Genomic DNA, 17,477 nt, shown 5'->3' with positions numbered 1-17,477 from the left:
CAATCATGGCTCACTGCAGCCTTGACCTCCAGGGCTTAAGTGATCTTCCCATCTCAACCTTCCAAGTAGCTGGGACTACAGACATGTGCCACCATGCCCAGCTAACTTTAAAAAAAACATTTGTTGTAGAGACGGGGTCTCACTATGTTGCCCAGGCTGGTCTCGAACTCCTTAGCCTCAAGTGATCCTCCCACCTTGGCCTCCGAAAGTACTAGGATTACAGGCATAATCTTATACTGGCCACCATGTGTGGCCAGTATATTAATTTTTTAAAAATGCTTTTGCAAGAAGGAAATAACTAAGGTTTGACATTAGCATCTGATGTACCTTGATTACCCAATGCACATACAATATACTGAAATGTTACAGATATAAAGAATTGTTTTAAATTTTACGTTGCTCCCCCAGAAGTGTTAATGGCCCACTGTCCCTGAATACCCACAACAGGCAGCTGCACACAATTTTCTGATTGCTTAAAACGAATCTTCTCCAGGATTAGTTCTTGCCCCAGAGGAATCACACTAACCTCTGCTAGCATATCTTGGGTAACTTAGACACTCAGAAGGAGAGCCAGGGAACTGTTAACAGTCAGGTCTCCTGAGAGAAGGGTGTGTGAGTACACACGTGTGTGCATATGCGTGGGTACATGCATGTGCATGTACAGACTCCTGTTTGCTGCGTACCCTCTCATGTCTATTCCAACTGCCTAATCACTTTTTGCTTATCTGGGGAATTCTGACGGGTCTCTGACATTTCTAGAACATCAGTCTCTTCTACTGCCTGGACTGCTTCCCGAAATCTGCTTGTGTTTTTTGTCTGATCTCAGAGGCTGGCTGATCCTCACTGAGTTAGGGCTTCTCTAGCTCAGAACCATGGCTGCAGGAAAGCCTCTTGCACTGCTGCTTTGCTCCAGGGCTCACTGGTGCCGAATACTGCCAGAGTATAGTTTCAGGGGCCAGTCTGGGCACGTAACTCACTTAACAGGAATGGAAATCTTCCTCCTCCTGAAAAGAGGTTCAAGCAGGGCTCAGACACAGCTCCTTTGCTTAGCTTTCCTACTGGAAGCTTTGACATGGCTACAATCAAAACTCATCTTTCAGTAAAAAAAAAAAAAAAAAAAAAAGTTACCAAGATAGGCTAGCAAAGGTTATTAAAGATAACAAGAGACACTGAAGTTAGGTTTCCAGGAACTGAAAAAAAGAGTAATGGAAAGAAGGTCTGGGTGTGGGGGTCTAATTTTATAGGGGATCTGTGACTAAAACACTGTATGGCTTTTCTAACTCAGTTTCTACCTGGCTAGGGGCTCAGTTTTCTCACTGAAAAATAATGATGCTGGACAAAATTTCTAAGGCCCCTTCCAGTTAAAAAAATACTGGTTTCTTTTTTTTTTTTTTTTTTTGGACACTAGAGTCTTGCTCTTCAAGAGATTCTCATGTCTCAGCCTCCCAAATAGCTGGGATTACAACCATGCACCACCATGCCTAGCTAATTTTTGTATTTTTAGTACAGATGGGGTTTCACTATGTTGGCCAGGCTGGTCTTGAACTTCTGGCCTTAAGTGATCCGTCCGCCTCGGCCTCCCAGTGCTGGGATTACAGGCGTGAGCCACCATGCCCAGCCTTTGTTCTTTTCTTTAATTCAGGCATTCTCATGTAGCGTGAGAATACTAGCAAGTTCATGAGATACATGGACTTCAGAGTTAGACAGACTTGGGTTTCAAATCTAACTTTATCATTTACTAACTCTTTGAACCTAGGCAACCATTTCATGTGCCTGTTTTCTTATCTTCTTCTTCTTTTTTTGGAGAGAGTCTTGCTCTGTCACCCCTGTTGGAGTGCAATGACACAATCTCGGCTCACTGCAACCTCCGCCTCTGGAGTTCAAGTGATTCCCATGCCTCAGCCTCCCGAGTAGCTGGGATTACAGGTGTGCACCACCACACCGGGCTAATTTTTCTCTTTTTAGTAGAGATGGGGTTTTGCCATGTTGGCCAGGCTAGTCTTCAACTCCTGACCTCAAGTGATCTGCCCACCTTGGCCTCCCAAAGTGCTGGGATTATAGGTGTGAGCCATTGTGCATGGCCAGTTTTCTTATATTTTATACAAGGATCATAGCTGCTATCTATGGTCTTTGTGAAGACAAACTGATTTATATCTAAAGTCTAACAGAGGCTGGGCATGGTGGCTCATGCCTGTAATCCTAGCACTTTGGGAGGCCGAGGCAAGAGGAATGCTTGAGACTGGGAGTTCAAGACCCCTGTCTCTATAAAAAAATAAAAACAAACAACTAAAAACCCCAGCAACAATGAAAGTCTAACAGGGTTAGCTCAATACAAAATAACCATTATAGCGACACCATGCCCCGTGCTTTTTTTTTTTTTTTTTTTTGAGACAGGGTCTCACTCCACCACCCAGGCTGGAGTGTAGTGGTACAATCACAGCTCACTGCAGCCTTGACCTCCTGGGCTTAGGTGATCCTCCCACCTCAGCCTCCCAAGTAGCTGCGATTACAGGGATATGCCACCATGCCAGACTAAGTTCTTGTATTTTTAGTAAAAGTGGGGTTTTGCCATGTTGCCCAGGCTGGTCTTGAACTCCTGGGCTCAAGTGATCCACCTGCCTCAGCCTCTCAAAGTGCTGGGATTACAGGTGTGAGTCACTGTGGTTGGTCTTTTTTTTGGGGGGGGGACTTGCTCTGTCACCCAGGCTGGAGTGCAGTGGCAATGATTATAGCTCACCACAGCCTTGAACTCCTGGGCTCAAGTGATCCTTCTGCCTCAGCCTTCCAGTAGCTAGGACTACAGGTGTGCACCAAATGAAGTCTCACTCTGTCGCCCAGGCTGGAGTGCAGTGGCGTGATCTTGGCTCACTGCAACCTCCACCTCCTGGGTTCAAGCAATTCTCCTGCCTCAGTCTCCCAAGTAGCTGGGATTACAGGCATGCATCACAAAGCCTGGCTATTTTTTGTATTTTTAGTAGAGATGGGGTTTTGCCATGTTGGCCAGGCTGGTCTTAAACTTCTGAACTCAAGTGATCCACTCACCTTGGCCTCCCAAAGTACTGGGATTACAGGAGTGAGCCACCACACCCAGCCAAATTTTTGTAGAGATGGGGGTCTTGCTATGTTGCTCAGGCTGGCCTCAAACTCCTGATCTCGAGCTATCTGACTGGCCTGGCCTCCCAGAGTGCTGGGATTATAGCTGTGAGCCACCCACCTGGCTCATTATAGCTTTCTTTAAGGCACTTAGCAGTATGTATCAAAAGCTACACAAATGTGCATTCTTTCACCCAGAAAATTCAGTTCTGGCAAAAAAAAAATTGAGAAAGAAACAAAAGCAAAAATATAACAATGTTCACATAGTGTTGCTCTTAATAATGGTAGAAAACTGGAAAATGAAAGCAAAAACATAATGTTCACAATAGTGTTGCTCTTTATAATGGTAGAAAACTGGAAACAGCCTAAATCTTAAAAAATAGAGGACTGAGTAAATAAAATACAGTAGGTTATTACTGTGGAATACCACACAGCTATCAGGCATCATGTTGGAAAAGGACATTTAATCAAATGGAAATTGCTCATATTTTGTTAATTAAAAAGCAAGTCAGTGTCTTTGTTCTTAAAAGAATTAAGGAGTTTTTTCTTTTTATATAAAACAGTTGAGTTTGTAATTGATAATGTAAATAATTAACATCATTCTAATTTCATGAGTATTTGATCTACAATAATATATTAACTGATTACAAAGAAATTCAGAACTAAATAAGGGTTATTTAAGCAGTAAACTGTTCTGTGTGATAATTTGGACCCACATTTAAGTTAACCCCCAAAGACAGCAATGTGTGGTAAGAAGTTTCTGGTGGATGTCATCAAATGAAAACTCTGCAGGGGAGCACAGCTGATATTGTGGAATGGTGGAAGGTATCTCTTAAAAGAATATAGAGTCTCTATGGAAAAGGAGATTAAATAAGATCACGTATATATACAGAGTTTACCATATAGTAGATATTATGGTGGCTAGAAAGCATTTATTAAAATGTAAAACAAAGAAACCAAAAAAACCCCACAAAAAACAAAAACATTGCTAGAATGAGTCCTGATAAGTTAACAGGTGAAATTTACATACACGTGACAGCATTTCCTATATCAAGAGTGAATAAAGTGTTCAGTTTACAGTTGGAAGTGTCACTGCTTCCTCTTCAAGGGGAAATTCTGGTGTCTCCTTCAATTGTTCTGTGGGCTTCATTACAGAGGGTGGACAAAGAGGCTCATGCAAGGGGCAGCAGAGGCAGGTGGACTCCACTGGTGAGTTCAGTGCCCGCTGAGTACTGACTCAGCAGTGGGCCACTCCCTCTTGGAATGGAAAAGAAATTTCACATTGCTCTATGAGGCCTTCAGGAGGCCCTGAAGGATGGGAAGGGTGGGTGGTGGTGGGTGGGGAAGGCTCTAGTCCCCATCTCCATTTCCAGCTGATTGACACTGTACTTCTGTGTAAGTCTGGTGTCAAGAAAAAGTTTTGGCACTTAAAAACATGTTTGGGCCCAGGTGTGGTGGCTCATGCTTGTAATCCCAGCACTTTGGGAGGCTGAGGTGGGCAGATCACCTGAGGTCAGAAGTTCGAAACCAGTCTGGCCAACATGGTGAAACCCTATCTCTACTAATATTACAAAAACTAGCTGAGTGTGGTGGTGGGCACCTGTAATCCCAGCTACTTGGGAGGCTGAAGCAGAATTGCTTGAACCCGGGAGTCGGAGGATGCAGTGAGCTGAGGTCGCTCCACTGTGTTCCAGCCTTGGCAATGTAGTGAGGCTCCATCTCAAAAAAAACCCCAAAAAACCATGTTCGGAAGCCAGCCATTAAATTTGAGGAGGAGAGGGAAAATGGGGAAGTAGGTGATACAACTGAGAGGCAGGAAGAAAAAGAATAAAGTCAACCTTTTTGAGACTGCCCTTTATTTGTTCTCTACTGTCTTCTACAGCCCTGAGTCTTCACTTGGTCTTTGCTCATGGTGCAACGTCAGCCAGGAATTCACTAGACAAGTCAGCAGAGTCACTAGATGCCAGACATGCAGTAAGGAGCAGAGGTTTGAGTAAGACTGCATTTCTGCTCTTGGGAAGGCACGGAAGAAATACATCAACATGCTGTGGCACAGCCCGGCTCACATCTCACAACAAAATGGAAAGCCCTCTGCTGTCTTTTATACTCATTCTAAAACCTATATCCTACTACTCTTCCACGTGGCTTCTCCAGCCTTTTCAGTCCCTGTGGTGTTTACTGACTCACTGAACTGACCTCTGCCGTCTCTGGACTTCTGTAGTGTCCAGTCACATTCTACATACCCTAAGACACTGAGCTCACTAAGCACTTGGAATGATTCTTAGGTATGTTTTTTATATTCTATTTAAATTATAAACAACAGAAGGGCAGAGACCATCATATTTCTGTCTGTACCTGCAGTACTTACTGAAGGCATTCAATAAATATTTGAATGGAAAAAATGGAGTGGTACTGGAAGAAAAAAAGAAGTTGGTGAAAAGAATAGGAGAAGAGTTTAAAAATGCACTAAAAAGTAGGGAACAAAAAATTACTATAAAATGTGAACGAAAAAAAAACCCTGTAATGTGACATGGGATGTATTTAACAGTCTCTGTATTTGTGGCCATTTGTAAGACAGCAAATATGACCAGAGGTAAGTCAATCTTGGTTTAGGAATAGATAGAATTCCTCAACATCTTTTCCAGTTTCATGCTTCTGGAGCAAAACTACCACGTTTTGGAACTGGAAGAGACCTAGAGATCACAGAATCAGCTCCTCTCATCAAAGGGAGAATACGCTGATGGCCAGCAAGATCAAGTGTCCATTCCAGCACCCAGTCCGTACACCCTGAGCGGGCCTAGGGCAGGTGCCACATGGAGAATTGTCTTTACTAATTCACACTGTAAGGAAACACAGTTTGAGTTTCCAGGTGTTCATTCATGTCTATATAAATGTCAGTTCATTAAATGGCTTTACAACAGACCTTCTTCTGAGCTGGCTTTAACCAGTTGATGATCTGAAATTAGCTAATGTTAATAGTGTTTTAGAATAAACACAATTCATCTACCACTATTAAAGAGAACTACTGTCTCATCAATAGAAAGTTTATTAAAACTTTGATTAATACAAACCCAAAACTTGAAACAGTTGATTAAAAATAAAGACTTTGGTTTATCTGTGTTTTCTAAATGTTAACATATGAATACATTTAGAAGTTTTCGGCTGGGCGTGGTGGCTCACGCCTGTAATCCCAGCTCTTTGGGAGGCTGAGGCAGGTGGATCACTTGAGGTCAGGAGTTTGAGACCAGCCTGGCCAACATGGTGAAACCCCATCTCTAATAAAAATATAAAAAAATTAGCTGGGCATGGTGGCAGGCACCTGTAATCCCAGTTACTCGGGAGGCTCAGACAGGAGAATCGCTTGAACCTGGGAGGTCGAGTTTGCAGTGAGCAGAGATTGGGCCATTGTGCTACAGCCTGGCTGGCAGAGCGAGACTCTGTCTCCAAAAAAAAAAAAAAAAAAATATATATATATATATATATGTATATATATATATATATATACACACACACACACACACACATATATACACATATATATACACACACATATATATACATATATATAAAAGAATTTCAAATATATATAAAAGAATTTCAAAACTTCTAAATATATATATAATATATATTAAAAAGGAATTATGTATATATTTAAAAAGGAACATAAGGCATTCCCACATTTAATACCTTTGCTCTTCCCTTATACTTAAAAACATCAATTTTAGATTGAAGAGGAAGAGAGGAATACGCTTATTTCCATACCCTTGTCTAAGATCATTCACTCTGTTCCATAAATCTTTGAGATTTCTACCACCACTGACTTAAGAACTATGATTCATCCGGGTTTAAACCAGTAGCTAGTGACAAAAGTCAGAGGTAGCTGGAATCCAGATCTCACATTTCTTTTTTCGGCAATTTATTGCTTGCTTCATGTTCTAACTGATGAAAATGGCCTCTCTTTGATTAAGAAGAGTGTGTCTAGCAAATCATCTCAAGATTTGGATTTGGGGCATTACCACTCTGTCTTCAAAAAGAGGACCACAAAGAAGGTTACAGAGGCTGCAAATTTATCTGATCATGCCTTGCTGTGTAGTGTTGCCTCATGAGGTGATGAAAGAGGACTAGAAAAGGAGTTAAAAGTAGGCCTGTGGGGGTGCACGAAGGTAGTTCCTGGCAGCTGCAGATTGGTGCCACCCAACCAAACTCTGTGAAGGGACTGTGATCTGTGTAGCCGTGGTCACAGAGGTTCCTGGGCCCTTGAGTGCCATGACTGAGAAACTGAGTTCTTCATTTATTTAATTTTAATAACTTAAATTTAAATAGCCACATGTGGGAGTGGCTACCGAATTGGAGCTCTGTCTAGATATCTGAGCTAGATGCTTTTAAAATGTAAATCACTGTTCTTATAGGTTAGTATGAATTTATCTAAATATTTGAGTGTCTACTGAGTGTTAGAAACTGGTGATATAAAGTAAATTCAGCATGGTTCCTCCTCTCAGGGAACATGTACTCTGGTGGGACAGAGAAATAAGTGAATAATTACATGACAGGGTGTTAAAGTGTTCCAGTGAAACAGAGGGATGAGTGGGTTATGATAGAATCACAGAGAAGGGGTCCTGGCAGGCTAGTGGTATCCGGGAGACTTCTAAGACAAAGCGAGGCCACGCTGACTCTGACAAGGACGTGAGGGGCAGACCGCAGACACAGCTAAGCACCAAGCTGAGCACCGATGGGCTGTGCAGGAAGAGTGAACGGCTGTGCGTGGCTGAGGCATAAACCAGAGACAGGGAAGGTGTGACATTAGACCAGAGGTGTCTGCAGGCGTGTGATCAGGGGGTGCAAATTTTATTCTGTAAGTGCCAAGGAGCCTTCCGAAGGTTTTAAGCAGGAGTTACAAAGAGCGGTGAGTGCAAGACGGAATTTGGGGAGCCAAGAAGAAAGTCAGACAGACTGAAGAGACGGTGAGAAAGAGAGACCAACTGACGTTAGTAATATGAATATTTCTTATTGTTATTAGTGTTTGAAAAACCTTTAGTAGCAAAATTATTATTGGTATTGCTTGGAATGGAGTGGAGACGGATGAGAGGAGAATTAAAGAATAATTCCTCAGATTCTACCTTGGATGGAGCCAGCAACTAGGATAGCAAGCAGAAGATGAGAAGCTAGGGGGTATGTGTGCATGCACGCAGGTGTGTGTATGTGCATGTGTGTAGCTAGGGTGTGAAGCTGGGGTGTGTGTGTGTAGCTAGGGTGTGTGTGTGCACGCATGCATGTGTAGCTGGGGGAGGTGTGTATGAAGCTAGAGTGTGTGTGTGCGCATGTGCGCGTGTAGCTAGGGTGTGTGTGTGAAGCGAGGGTGTGTATGTATGTGTGTGTAGCTAGGGTGTGTGTGTGCACGCACACATGTGTAGCTAGGGGAGGTGTGTATGAAGCTAGAGTGTGTGTGTGTGCATGTGCGTGTGTAGCTAGGGTGTGTGTGTGTGAAGCTAGGGTGTGTATGTATGTGTGTGTGTAGCCAGGGTGTGTGTGTGTGCGCGCATGCATATGTAGCTAGGGTAGGTGTGTGTGTTTGATTTGGCAAGTGGGTGAGGGAGAAGGGAGGGAAGAAGAGAATTTCATTTTACCTAAGTTGATTTTGAGGAAGGGCAGTGGAGACCCAGCAGGCAATGATGTATACAATACTGACATCGCAGATGGGGGCTTGAGATGGATGTGGGAAGCATTAGCATATAGGTGGATGTTGACATCAGGAAGGATATGAGATCTTCCCTCTCCACAAGGGGCAGTAGGTGGATGATGAAATCTGGAGAATACTATTAGAATTTTCTTTTTTGGAGTTTTGTCTGTTGGTATTACTACTACAAAAAGAACAATCCTAAGTATGAGTGTGTGTACATGTGTGTGTGTATTTTAGAAGAAGAATCTATGCAAAATGTTTTTCTTAACTTTATTTTTTTGTTCCCCAAACGGGAAGATATTAAGGTAATATAAGCTGGAAAACTTGTTGACTTGTTTGAACCCCACATATAATTTAAGACTACATATATGTGTGTGTGTGTATATATATATATGTATTTTTTTTTTCTTTTTCTTTTTTTTTTTTTTTTGAGACAGAGTCTCACTCTGTTGCCCAGGCTGGAATGCAGTGGCACAGTCACAGCTCACTGCAGACTCGAACTCCTGGGCTCAAGGAATCCTCCTGCCTTAGCCTCCCAACTAGCTGGGACCAGAGGTATGCACTACTGCATGTGGCTAACTTTTTATTTTTTGTAGAGACAGGGTCTTGCTATGTTGCCCAGGCTGGTCTCAAACTCATGGGCTCAGCGATACTCCTGCCTTGGCCTACCAAAGTGCTGGGATTATAGACGTGAGCTAACATGCCCGACAAAAATTTTAGTGTTCTATAATTATAGCCACTATATTGGTCTTTACTAATAGAAAGTAATCTATTATTTAATTTCCTGCAAACCAAATTAATTTTAATCCTAGCTTTATTGGTTGAAAAATGGGAAGAGATTAAGCAACAACTGAAGCAAGATAATCAGTAAACTGCATCAGACAGCATTAAGCACCCTCATCTTGGAGTCAAGCTGGGTGAACTGGGGCCTCACCTCAGACTCAGAGCTGTCCAGTTCGGCCAGAGTTGGGGCTCTGAGGAGCTTCTTCCGCTGTGCAGGCACCTGCTGTGCGGTACTTAACCCGTTTTCTTTTGTTTGTGATGTCAAACCTCCATTCACCATAGATGACTCCACAAGATTCTTTGTAGATTCAGGGGTAGTCACATCTGGTAAAAAAGCAAAAGCTTACCTTTTCTTGAGCCAAGAAAGGTTATCTGTGTTGGAAGCATACCAGGTAACAGAGCATTTCATACAAAAACACAGAGGCTTGATTCAGTAACACCTTGCCTATGTATAGAAAACTTCTTCTGGTTGGATATTAACTGTCAAATTCAATTAAAGGAAACTTTAAAATGAATAATTACATATTCATACTTGTAGATTAGAATTTAGACTTAAAAGGAATCCTACAGATAACTGACTCACAACTTGTTTATTTTCCAGATGAAGAAACTGGGGCTGAGAGAAGCTAGTTTACTTCACAGCCTCTAAGGATCAAGTGATGTATGGATGAAGAGAGGACACACACAAAGCCTTACCAGACACATGGCTGTAAGATCTGAAAAAGTTTTGGTTTGAAAATAAAAATGGCTAATAATCTATATTCATATAAACATATTTAATGTGAACACAAAAAGTCTGGGATACATTTCCTCTGATGAGTCTGATTTATATTATTAAGAGCTCAAATTTGGATAAGAAGGCAATACAACAAATGACAGACAATGAAGCAGTCTATAGTGTGGTGTGGGGGATGGTTTGGGTCTCTACTGCTATCTAATCTCCTTTCATCTGTAAAATGAGGATACTAACAGACGTGGGCTTGTTGTGAGCATTAAACAGGTTAATAATTGCACATAAAATTCTGTGCCTAGTACAGGCAGTGAACAATAAATGTTAGCAATTATTCATACTGATTTTGATCTCTATTGGTGAATAAATAAACTAAGGCTCAGATGGATTCGGCAAATGGCACCATGGTGTCATGCCAAAGCTGATCCATGAGTCTTTGTCAGTACTGACTCTGATGGCCTGCTTTTTGGTACCATAGCCTGGAATCCTCCAAGGCAAATGGAACTACTTTTCTTCAGTATTTCAAATGAAGAGTTAAAAATGGGCTAAATTTAGTAACTATAAAATCGGTACATTTATAAGTGAAAAAGAGCAGTTACCGCATGATATAATTTATAGACCAGCACACTCGACTGCTCTTTGCATGCAGTCTGTGAGGCTGCCGTAGATGGGGCAAAGGGCATGCTAAGTACTAAAGTGAAAAAGACCGACTGATGCTCTTTTAGAGGGGAAAGCACTGTAACTGAGGTTACTATAAAAAACAAGAATGTGGCCCGGCATGGTGGCTCACGCCTGTAATCCCAGCACTTTGGGAGGCCGAGCCAGGAGGATCAATTGAGGTCAGGAGTTTGAGACCAGCCTGACCAACATGGTGAAACCCCGTCTCCACTAAAAATATAACAATTAGCCAGGCGTGGTGGTGGACGCCTGTAATCCCAGCTACTCGAGAGGCTGAGGCAGGAGAATCAAAGTGAGACTGTGTCTCAAAAAAAAGAACAACCCCCCCCGCCGCAAGAATGTGCTGTTTACAGTAGGATATTCCCCCCCAGCAAGTAATATTTACACACCTTAAGTATGAGAGGTAGAGCTCCAGGAAACATTTGGTATATAAGTGTGTTCTAGTGCAGCTTTCCCTGACATTATTTATAAAAACCATGTAAATTATTTCTTATTACAAATGATATATATCTTATTTAATATTTATAATTTCTGCTTATTTTTGAAGGGTTTGAACAAGCTAGAGATAATGGAAGGAAAAGAAAAAGAAAAAAGGGAAAGAGAAGGGAGGAAGAAAGGAAAGAAGGAAGAACAGCTGTCCATTAATTATCTTTTTACATAAAATTTTTAATTGAGAACTTGACAACACATGCATTTCTTTTACTGTTACCTTCCCAGGCATTAAACAGCTAGAACAAATAAATAATTGGTGATGGTGGTGGGGAGCACTGAAAGGGACAAAAGGAAAAAAGCAGCAAGTTTTTATACAAATTATAAAGGTAAAAATCTTAAATCTTTCAATAAGGAGATAAGAGAAATAGAATTGTTGATATTTTGTAGGAATCTTCTAAAAGGAGATATAATGAGAAATAGAATTGTTGACATTTTGTGGGAATTTTCTAGGAGAAAGCACAAGTATTTCAAACGCACACACCTTCCACCTTTCCTAACCACGTTCTCACAGAGGCTCCCACCGTTGACCTGGCAGCAGGTCACTTTCTAATTACTATAATTGGAGTTATCATAATAAGAGAAACACAACCAGCTTCTCATGCTGGCCCCACATTTCCAATCGACAAAGCCAGAGTTTCCCTAAGAATAGCACTGTATGCATACCACTGCACAGAGGAACACTCAAATAGTTTTGGCAGTTATTTATTTTTTATTTGAGACAGTCTCGCTCTGTCTCTAGGCTGGAGTGCAGTGGCGCGATCTCAGCTCACTGTAACCTCTGCCTCCCGGGTTCAAGCGATTCTCCTGCCTCAGCCTCCAGAGTAGCCGGGACTATAGGCATGTGCCACCACGCCCAGCTAATTTTTTTGTATTTTTAGTAGAGTCGAGGTTTCGCCATGTTGGCCAGGATGGTCTGGATCTCCCGACCTTGTGATCCGCCTGCCTCAGCCTCCCAAAGTGCTGGGATTACAGGCATGAGACACCGCACCAGGCCCATATTTATTTTAATGTGCTGCAAAATAAATAAATAAATAAATACTTTTTGCTGCAGAAAAAAAATACTGTATTTTAAGATCCATGATTTTATTGCTTAAGAAATGTTTAAAGTTGTTTATGGCAGATTAAAAAATTTTAATAGTACCGGGGCACTTAAGGCTGGCAGAAATTCATAAAGATGGCATATGAACTGAATTTTAGGGAACACTGTCAAATGACAGTGGCTGCCTTGAGTTCAGTTTATTCTCAATGCAGGGGATTTGAGAAATTGTCCAATAGCTCTGTAATTGCCTGAACCCTGTGCTATGAGATTGATAATTATTATTTTAGCTAATTGACTGAGACTACTGAAAGAAAACATCTGTACTAAATTCAAAGCTTTGAGAAAAACTGAATTAATAAAAAACGGGTTATGTAACAGCCAGGTTTCAAGATGATCTAAACACTTGAGTGATTTTATCTCATACCACAGACTGGCAAAAGACTTAATTGCACTTTTTTTTTTTTTTTTTTTGAGACAGGGTCTCATTCTGTTGCGCAGGTTGGGGTGCAGTGGCAAAATTATGGCTCACTGCAGCCTTGACCTCTCGGGCTCAGGCGATCCTCCCACCTCAGCCTCCCAAGTAGCTGGGACTACAGGTGTGCACCACCACGCCTAGCTAATTTTTTGGTATTTTTCTGTGTGTGTGTGTAGAGACAGGGTTTTGCCATGTTGCCCAGGCTGGTCTTATTTTAAACTCCTGGGCTTAAGCAAACCGCCCACCTTAGCCTCCCAAAGTGCTGGGATTATAGGCGTGAGCCACTGTGCCCGGAAAACATATTTTTAAGAAGTTTGATCACTTACAGTTTTCTGTTTGAATGAATAAATTATCATTTTTACTTTAATGTATCAAATGAGAAAAGCAAAACACTTGGATAGGCTTTGTATTTCTTGTACATAAGATGGCATTTCTTAAAAAAAAACTTGTGATATTTATATGTAAGCAAAATATTTAAGAGGTGAAATATTTAGATATGGCTTTAGAAATCACATACCTTAGGTTTAGAACCTAAAATGCATACCCATGATATTAAATATATGTGTCTGCTGCCTTATTTAGTGTGAGGAAATGTGACTGGCATATAAATTATATATTTAATACCTGTATAGGAAAAATAAGTTATACTTACCATAAGTGATGTTGAATAGATTAAGATTTTCACTAAGAGTTAATATTTCTAAGATATACTTAAGCAGCAGAATATTCATCATCTTGTACTTAAGTTCAGAGTTATCATCTACACTGTATGTTTACAATGTTTCTCATTAGTTTGTTCATTTTCTAACTCAGAAAATGCACTCCAATCTTTGCATTTAAGTTAGAAGAATGAATCAATCTTTTCTATTTATAATTTGGGAAATTTTAATTAATAGTTAAAATGCAACAATGAAAAACATAAAAGCAGCACAAGAAATCAAGAATGAAGCATTAGAAAATCACGAAGTACATGAAGACATGAAATAAATTATAGCAAATGATAAGCAGTGAAACCAAATAAAAATTCTCTGCTACCCTTTTACACTAAGAAATTTAAGTACCAAGAGTTTTCTTTCCAAACAGAACCCATCGTATAGGCTGCAAGAACACAGAACACACAACATACCTATAGATGAGGTGTGTGAGCATGCATACTGTCAAGATCAGCAATGTGTGCCTAATTTAGATTAGCCAATGGTCAATGTGTTTAGGCAGCCAACCACTCGCTTTCTCATTACGGTCCAACTAATGGAAGTATCTTTTGTAGATATTCAAAAAAGGTAGAGTATCTGTAATGTATATTGCCAACTTTTGGGGATTAGTAGTGACATATATATTACTATGTTTCTGTGTTTATTTTCCAGACCAAATTTTTTCAAGGTCACTTTGCAAATGGCTGAAAAAATAAAAATTCCAAATGAATAAAGAAAATAGAAAAAGCTCTTCAGTGGTCAGTCAAAAATAGTAAGTGAGTGATTGTAAAATATTACAGTCATGCCTGAGACCTACACAAATAAGCAAAAGATTTAAAAACAGTTGGAAACTAGCTTTGTAGCTGGAAGATACTCAATAAATATTCATATACAGAATATACTAGAACTCTTTAAATATGAATTTGTACGTAAGGTATGCCAACAATTCTTTGTTATCTTAAGAGGCATTCTATGGCATTTAAAAGAAAATCCCAAAAGAAAATATTTGTGCCAACATCTCATCTCATTTTATATTTAAAACAGTAGCTTCCAAAATTAAAAACTCTAACTTGCAAAATATTTTATTGGGATTAAGTTGGCTTTGAAAATTCACCTGGCTGGGTGAGGTGGCTTACGCCTGTATTCCTAGCACTTTGGGAGGCCAAGGTTGGTGAGTTGCTTGAGCCCAGGAGTTTGAGAGCAGCCTGGGTAACATGGTGAAACCCTGTCTCTATTTCCTAAAATAAATAAATAAATAAATAAAAGAAAATTCACTCATATATATTTAAAGTTTTAATTTATAAAGGGTTGATTTTATAGCTCAAATTTAGTTATTTCACTATTAATCTCTGTTTAACAGAAGGGTCTAAACTTGTACTACAAATCTGAGGCACATAATTATATATTACAACCAAAGCCATTACAATGCTCTTGTATTTTTATACTCTTTTTTTTTTTTTTTTTTTGAGACTGAGTCTCGCTCTGTTGCCCAGGCTGATGTTCAGTGGCGCGATCTCGGTTCACTGCAACCTCCGCCTCCCGGCTTCAAGCAATTCTCCTGCCTCAGCCTCCCAAGCAGCTGGGACTACAGGTGTGTGCCACCATGCCTGGCTAATTTTTTTGTATTTTTAGTACAGACGGGGTTTCACCGTGTTAGCCAGGATGGTCTCCATCTCCTGACCTTAAGATCCGCCCACCTCAGCTTCCCAAAGTGCTGGGATTACAGGCGTGAGCCACCGCGCCCGGCCTGTATTTTTATACTCTTAATCAGCATTCAAAGTCATTCATGACTAGGCTCTATCCACTGAGCACAAAGATACAAAAGACAGTTCTTGCCCATCAACTGAGGTGCTGTCATCTGAAGTAGATAACCATTTTAAGTTTAGTTACTTAAATAACTGAATGCTTTAGAGAACAGGAAGTAGATGTGTCAGAATTTTGTTTCTATGAAGTTTTTTTCTATTCTCTTAGGGCAAAGGTCTGCTGTAGGCTTTAACCTCATTGCTCTAGAAGAGCCTGGACAGTGACAGCCGCCATTAAGATGGGCACCATCTTCTAGAACCATGAGTATGGTGTGATGGTTCTTCCAAAATTGCTTAGGAGAAAACAGATTTACTGTAGTCTTGTATCTTTTTTACATATATTGTTTTCAAACAAGCAGAATGTTTTATTTTACTGACCACGGCTTAGCAGAAGCCTTTCAATTTTCTTTTTTAACATGTTTGAACAAGCAGATGAATGAAATGTATTTCACAGAAACCACAAAACCCACGTCAGGTGTAAAAGTGTTTTTGTTTTTTTTACCTGACAAGTCAAAACTGTAAGACATGCTAAGTGGCCGCATTGCTGAAAAAAAGAAAACAAACAATAAAAAGAAAATAATTCAGCTGTTAGGAATATACAGAGAGGACAAAAAAGGGAATGGATTAATGAAGACCCTTAGTGGCTACATGTCAGACTCTAAGGCAGGCAGAAGCTAGTGAATGAAAATCTGAAATACATTAAAACCATGCAAGAGTCTTAGTTTCAGTTATATCACTAAGACTTCAAATGGAGGAACAATAAAAGGAAAAAGTAACTTTTTAAAAAACAAGTTAAAAATGAAAGCATGATAAAAATACAAACATTTTAAAGAATCACAGAATAGGATGTTTGACTTAAATACAGATTTTTTAAAAAGCCATGTTTTAAAACATGATTTTAGGGAACATACAACATCTTTAAAATTTCAGAGTAAATTTATCCTTCAATAATTTATGTCAGGATGAAAATTTGGCTCTCAGAATAAAGGTGAAACAGTTCATAAAAAATTCTCAGTTCAGCTAGTTCAGCAGCATCACCATTATGTGTTAATAAACTATCTATTGTAGGCCATATAACCTAGTAGTTGAAGGACAGGACAGATTGCCTGAGTTTGAACCTCAGCTCTGCCACTAACTGGGAATGTGACCCCAGGCAAGTTACTTAACCTCTCTGTGCTTTAGTTACTTCATCTGTAAAATGAGAATAATCCTATCTTATGGAATTGTTATAAAGATTAAATAACTTCATGTAAAAAAGGTGCTTAGAATAGTGCTTGACACACAGTAAAAACTGAATATGGTGGTCCTTCCTTATCGTAGTTTCACTTTCCATGGTTTTAGTTACTCATGATCCAAAAATATCAAATGAAAAATCTCAGAAATAAAGAATTCATAAGATTTATTTATTTATTTTGAAATGGAGTCTCGCTCTGTTGCCAAGGCTGGAGGGCAGTGATGTGTGATCTCAGCTCACCGCAACCTCCGCCTCCCGGGTTCAAGCAATTCTTGTGCCTCAGCCTCCTGAGTAGCTGGGATTACAGGTGCCCACCAGCATGCCTGGCTACCGTTTGTATTTTTAGTAGAGACGGGGTTTTGCCATATTGGCCAGGCTGGTCTCGAACTCCTGATCTCAGGTAATCTACATGCCTCGGCCTCCCAAAATGTTGGGATTACAGGCATAAGCCACCATGCCCGGCCAATTCATAAGTTTTAAATTGCATGTTTCCTGAATATTACTTTTTCTATTTTATTATTAGTGATTGTGAATCTCTTACTGAGCCTATTTTATAAAATAAACTTTTTCATAGGTATGCATGTAAAGGAAAAAACATAGTACATATAAAGTTTGGTACCATCCATGGTTTCAAGCATCCACTCGGGGTCTTGGCATATGTCTCCCCCTCAGATAAAAGAAGACTACCGTAATTATCATTTATTTTCTTTTTTTTTTTTTTTTTTTTTTTGAGATGGAGTCTCACTCTATTGCCAGGCTGGAGTGCAGTGGCTGCAGTGGTG

The 17,477-nt window shown here is 40.2% G+C and overlaps 1 protein-coding gene across 7 annotated transcripts in view; it reads right to left on the bottom strand.

Annotated features, from left to right (window-relative positions):
* Positions 1-17,477, bottom strand: part of SPIRE1 (spire type actin nucleation factor 1) — a 215,264-nt gene that overhangs the window by 23,554 nt on the left and 174,233 nt on the right. For 4 of the 7 annotated variants that reach the window (XM_034944070.3, XM_034944068.3, XM_055102545.1 and 1 more), the window contains one exon: positions 9,705-9,877. In XM_034944070.3, the coding sequence (XP_034799961.1) occupies positions 9,705-9,877 (173 nt within the window). Of the gene's footprint in view, positions 1-9,704; positions 9,878-15,963; positions 16,006-17,477 lie in introns of all 7 variants that reach the window. The other 3 variants (XM_034944069.3, XM_034944067.3, XM_055102542.1) reach the window with 1 other exon arrangement.

The sequence above is a fragment of the Pan paniscus genome, chromosome 17, assembly GCF_029289425.2.
Source record: "Pan paniscus chromosome 17, NHGRI_mPanPan1-v2.0_pri, whole genome shotgun sequence".
Classification (NCBI taxonomy): Eukaryota; Metazoa; Chordata; class Mammalia; order Primates; family Hominidae; genus Pan; species Pan paniscus.
Note: the sequence above shows the minus strand (reverse complement) of the source record. Positions and strands in the feature narration are given on the sequence as shown.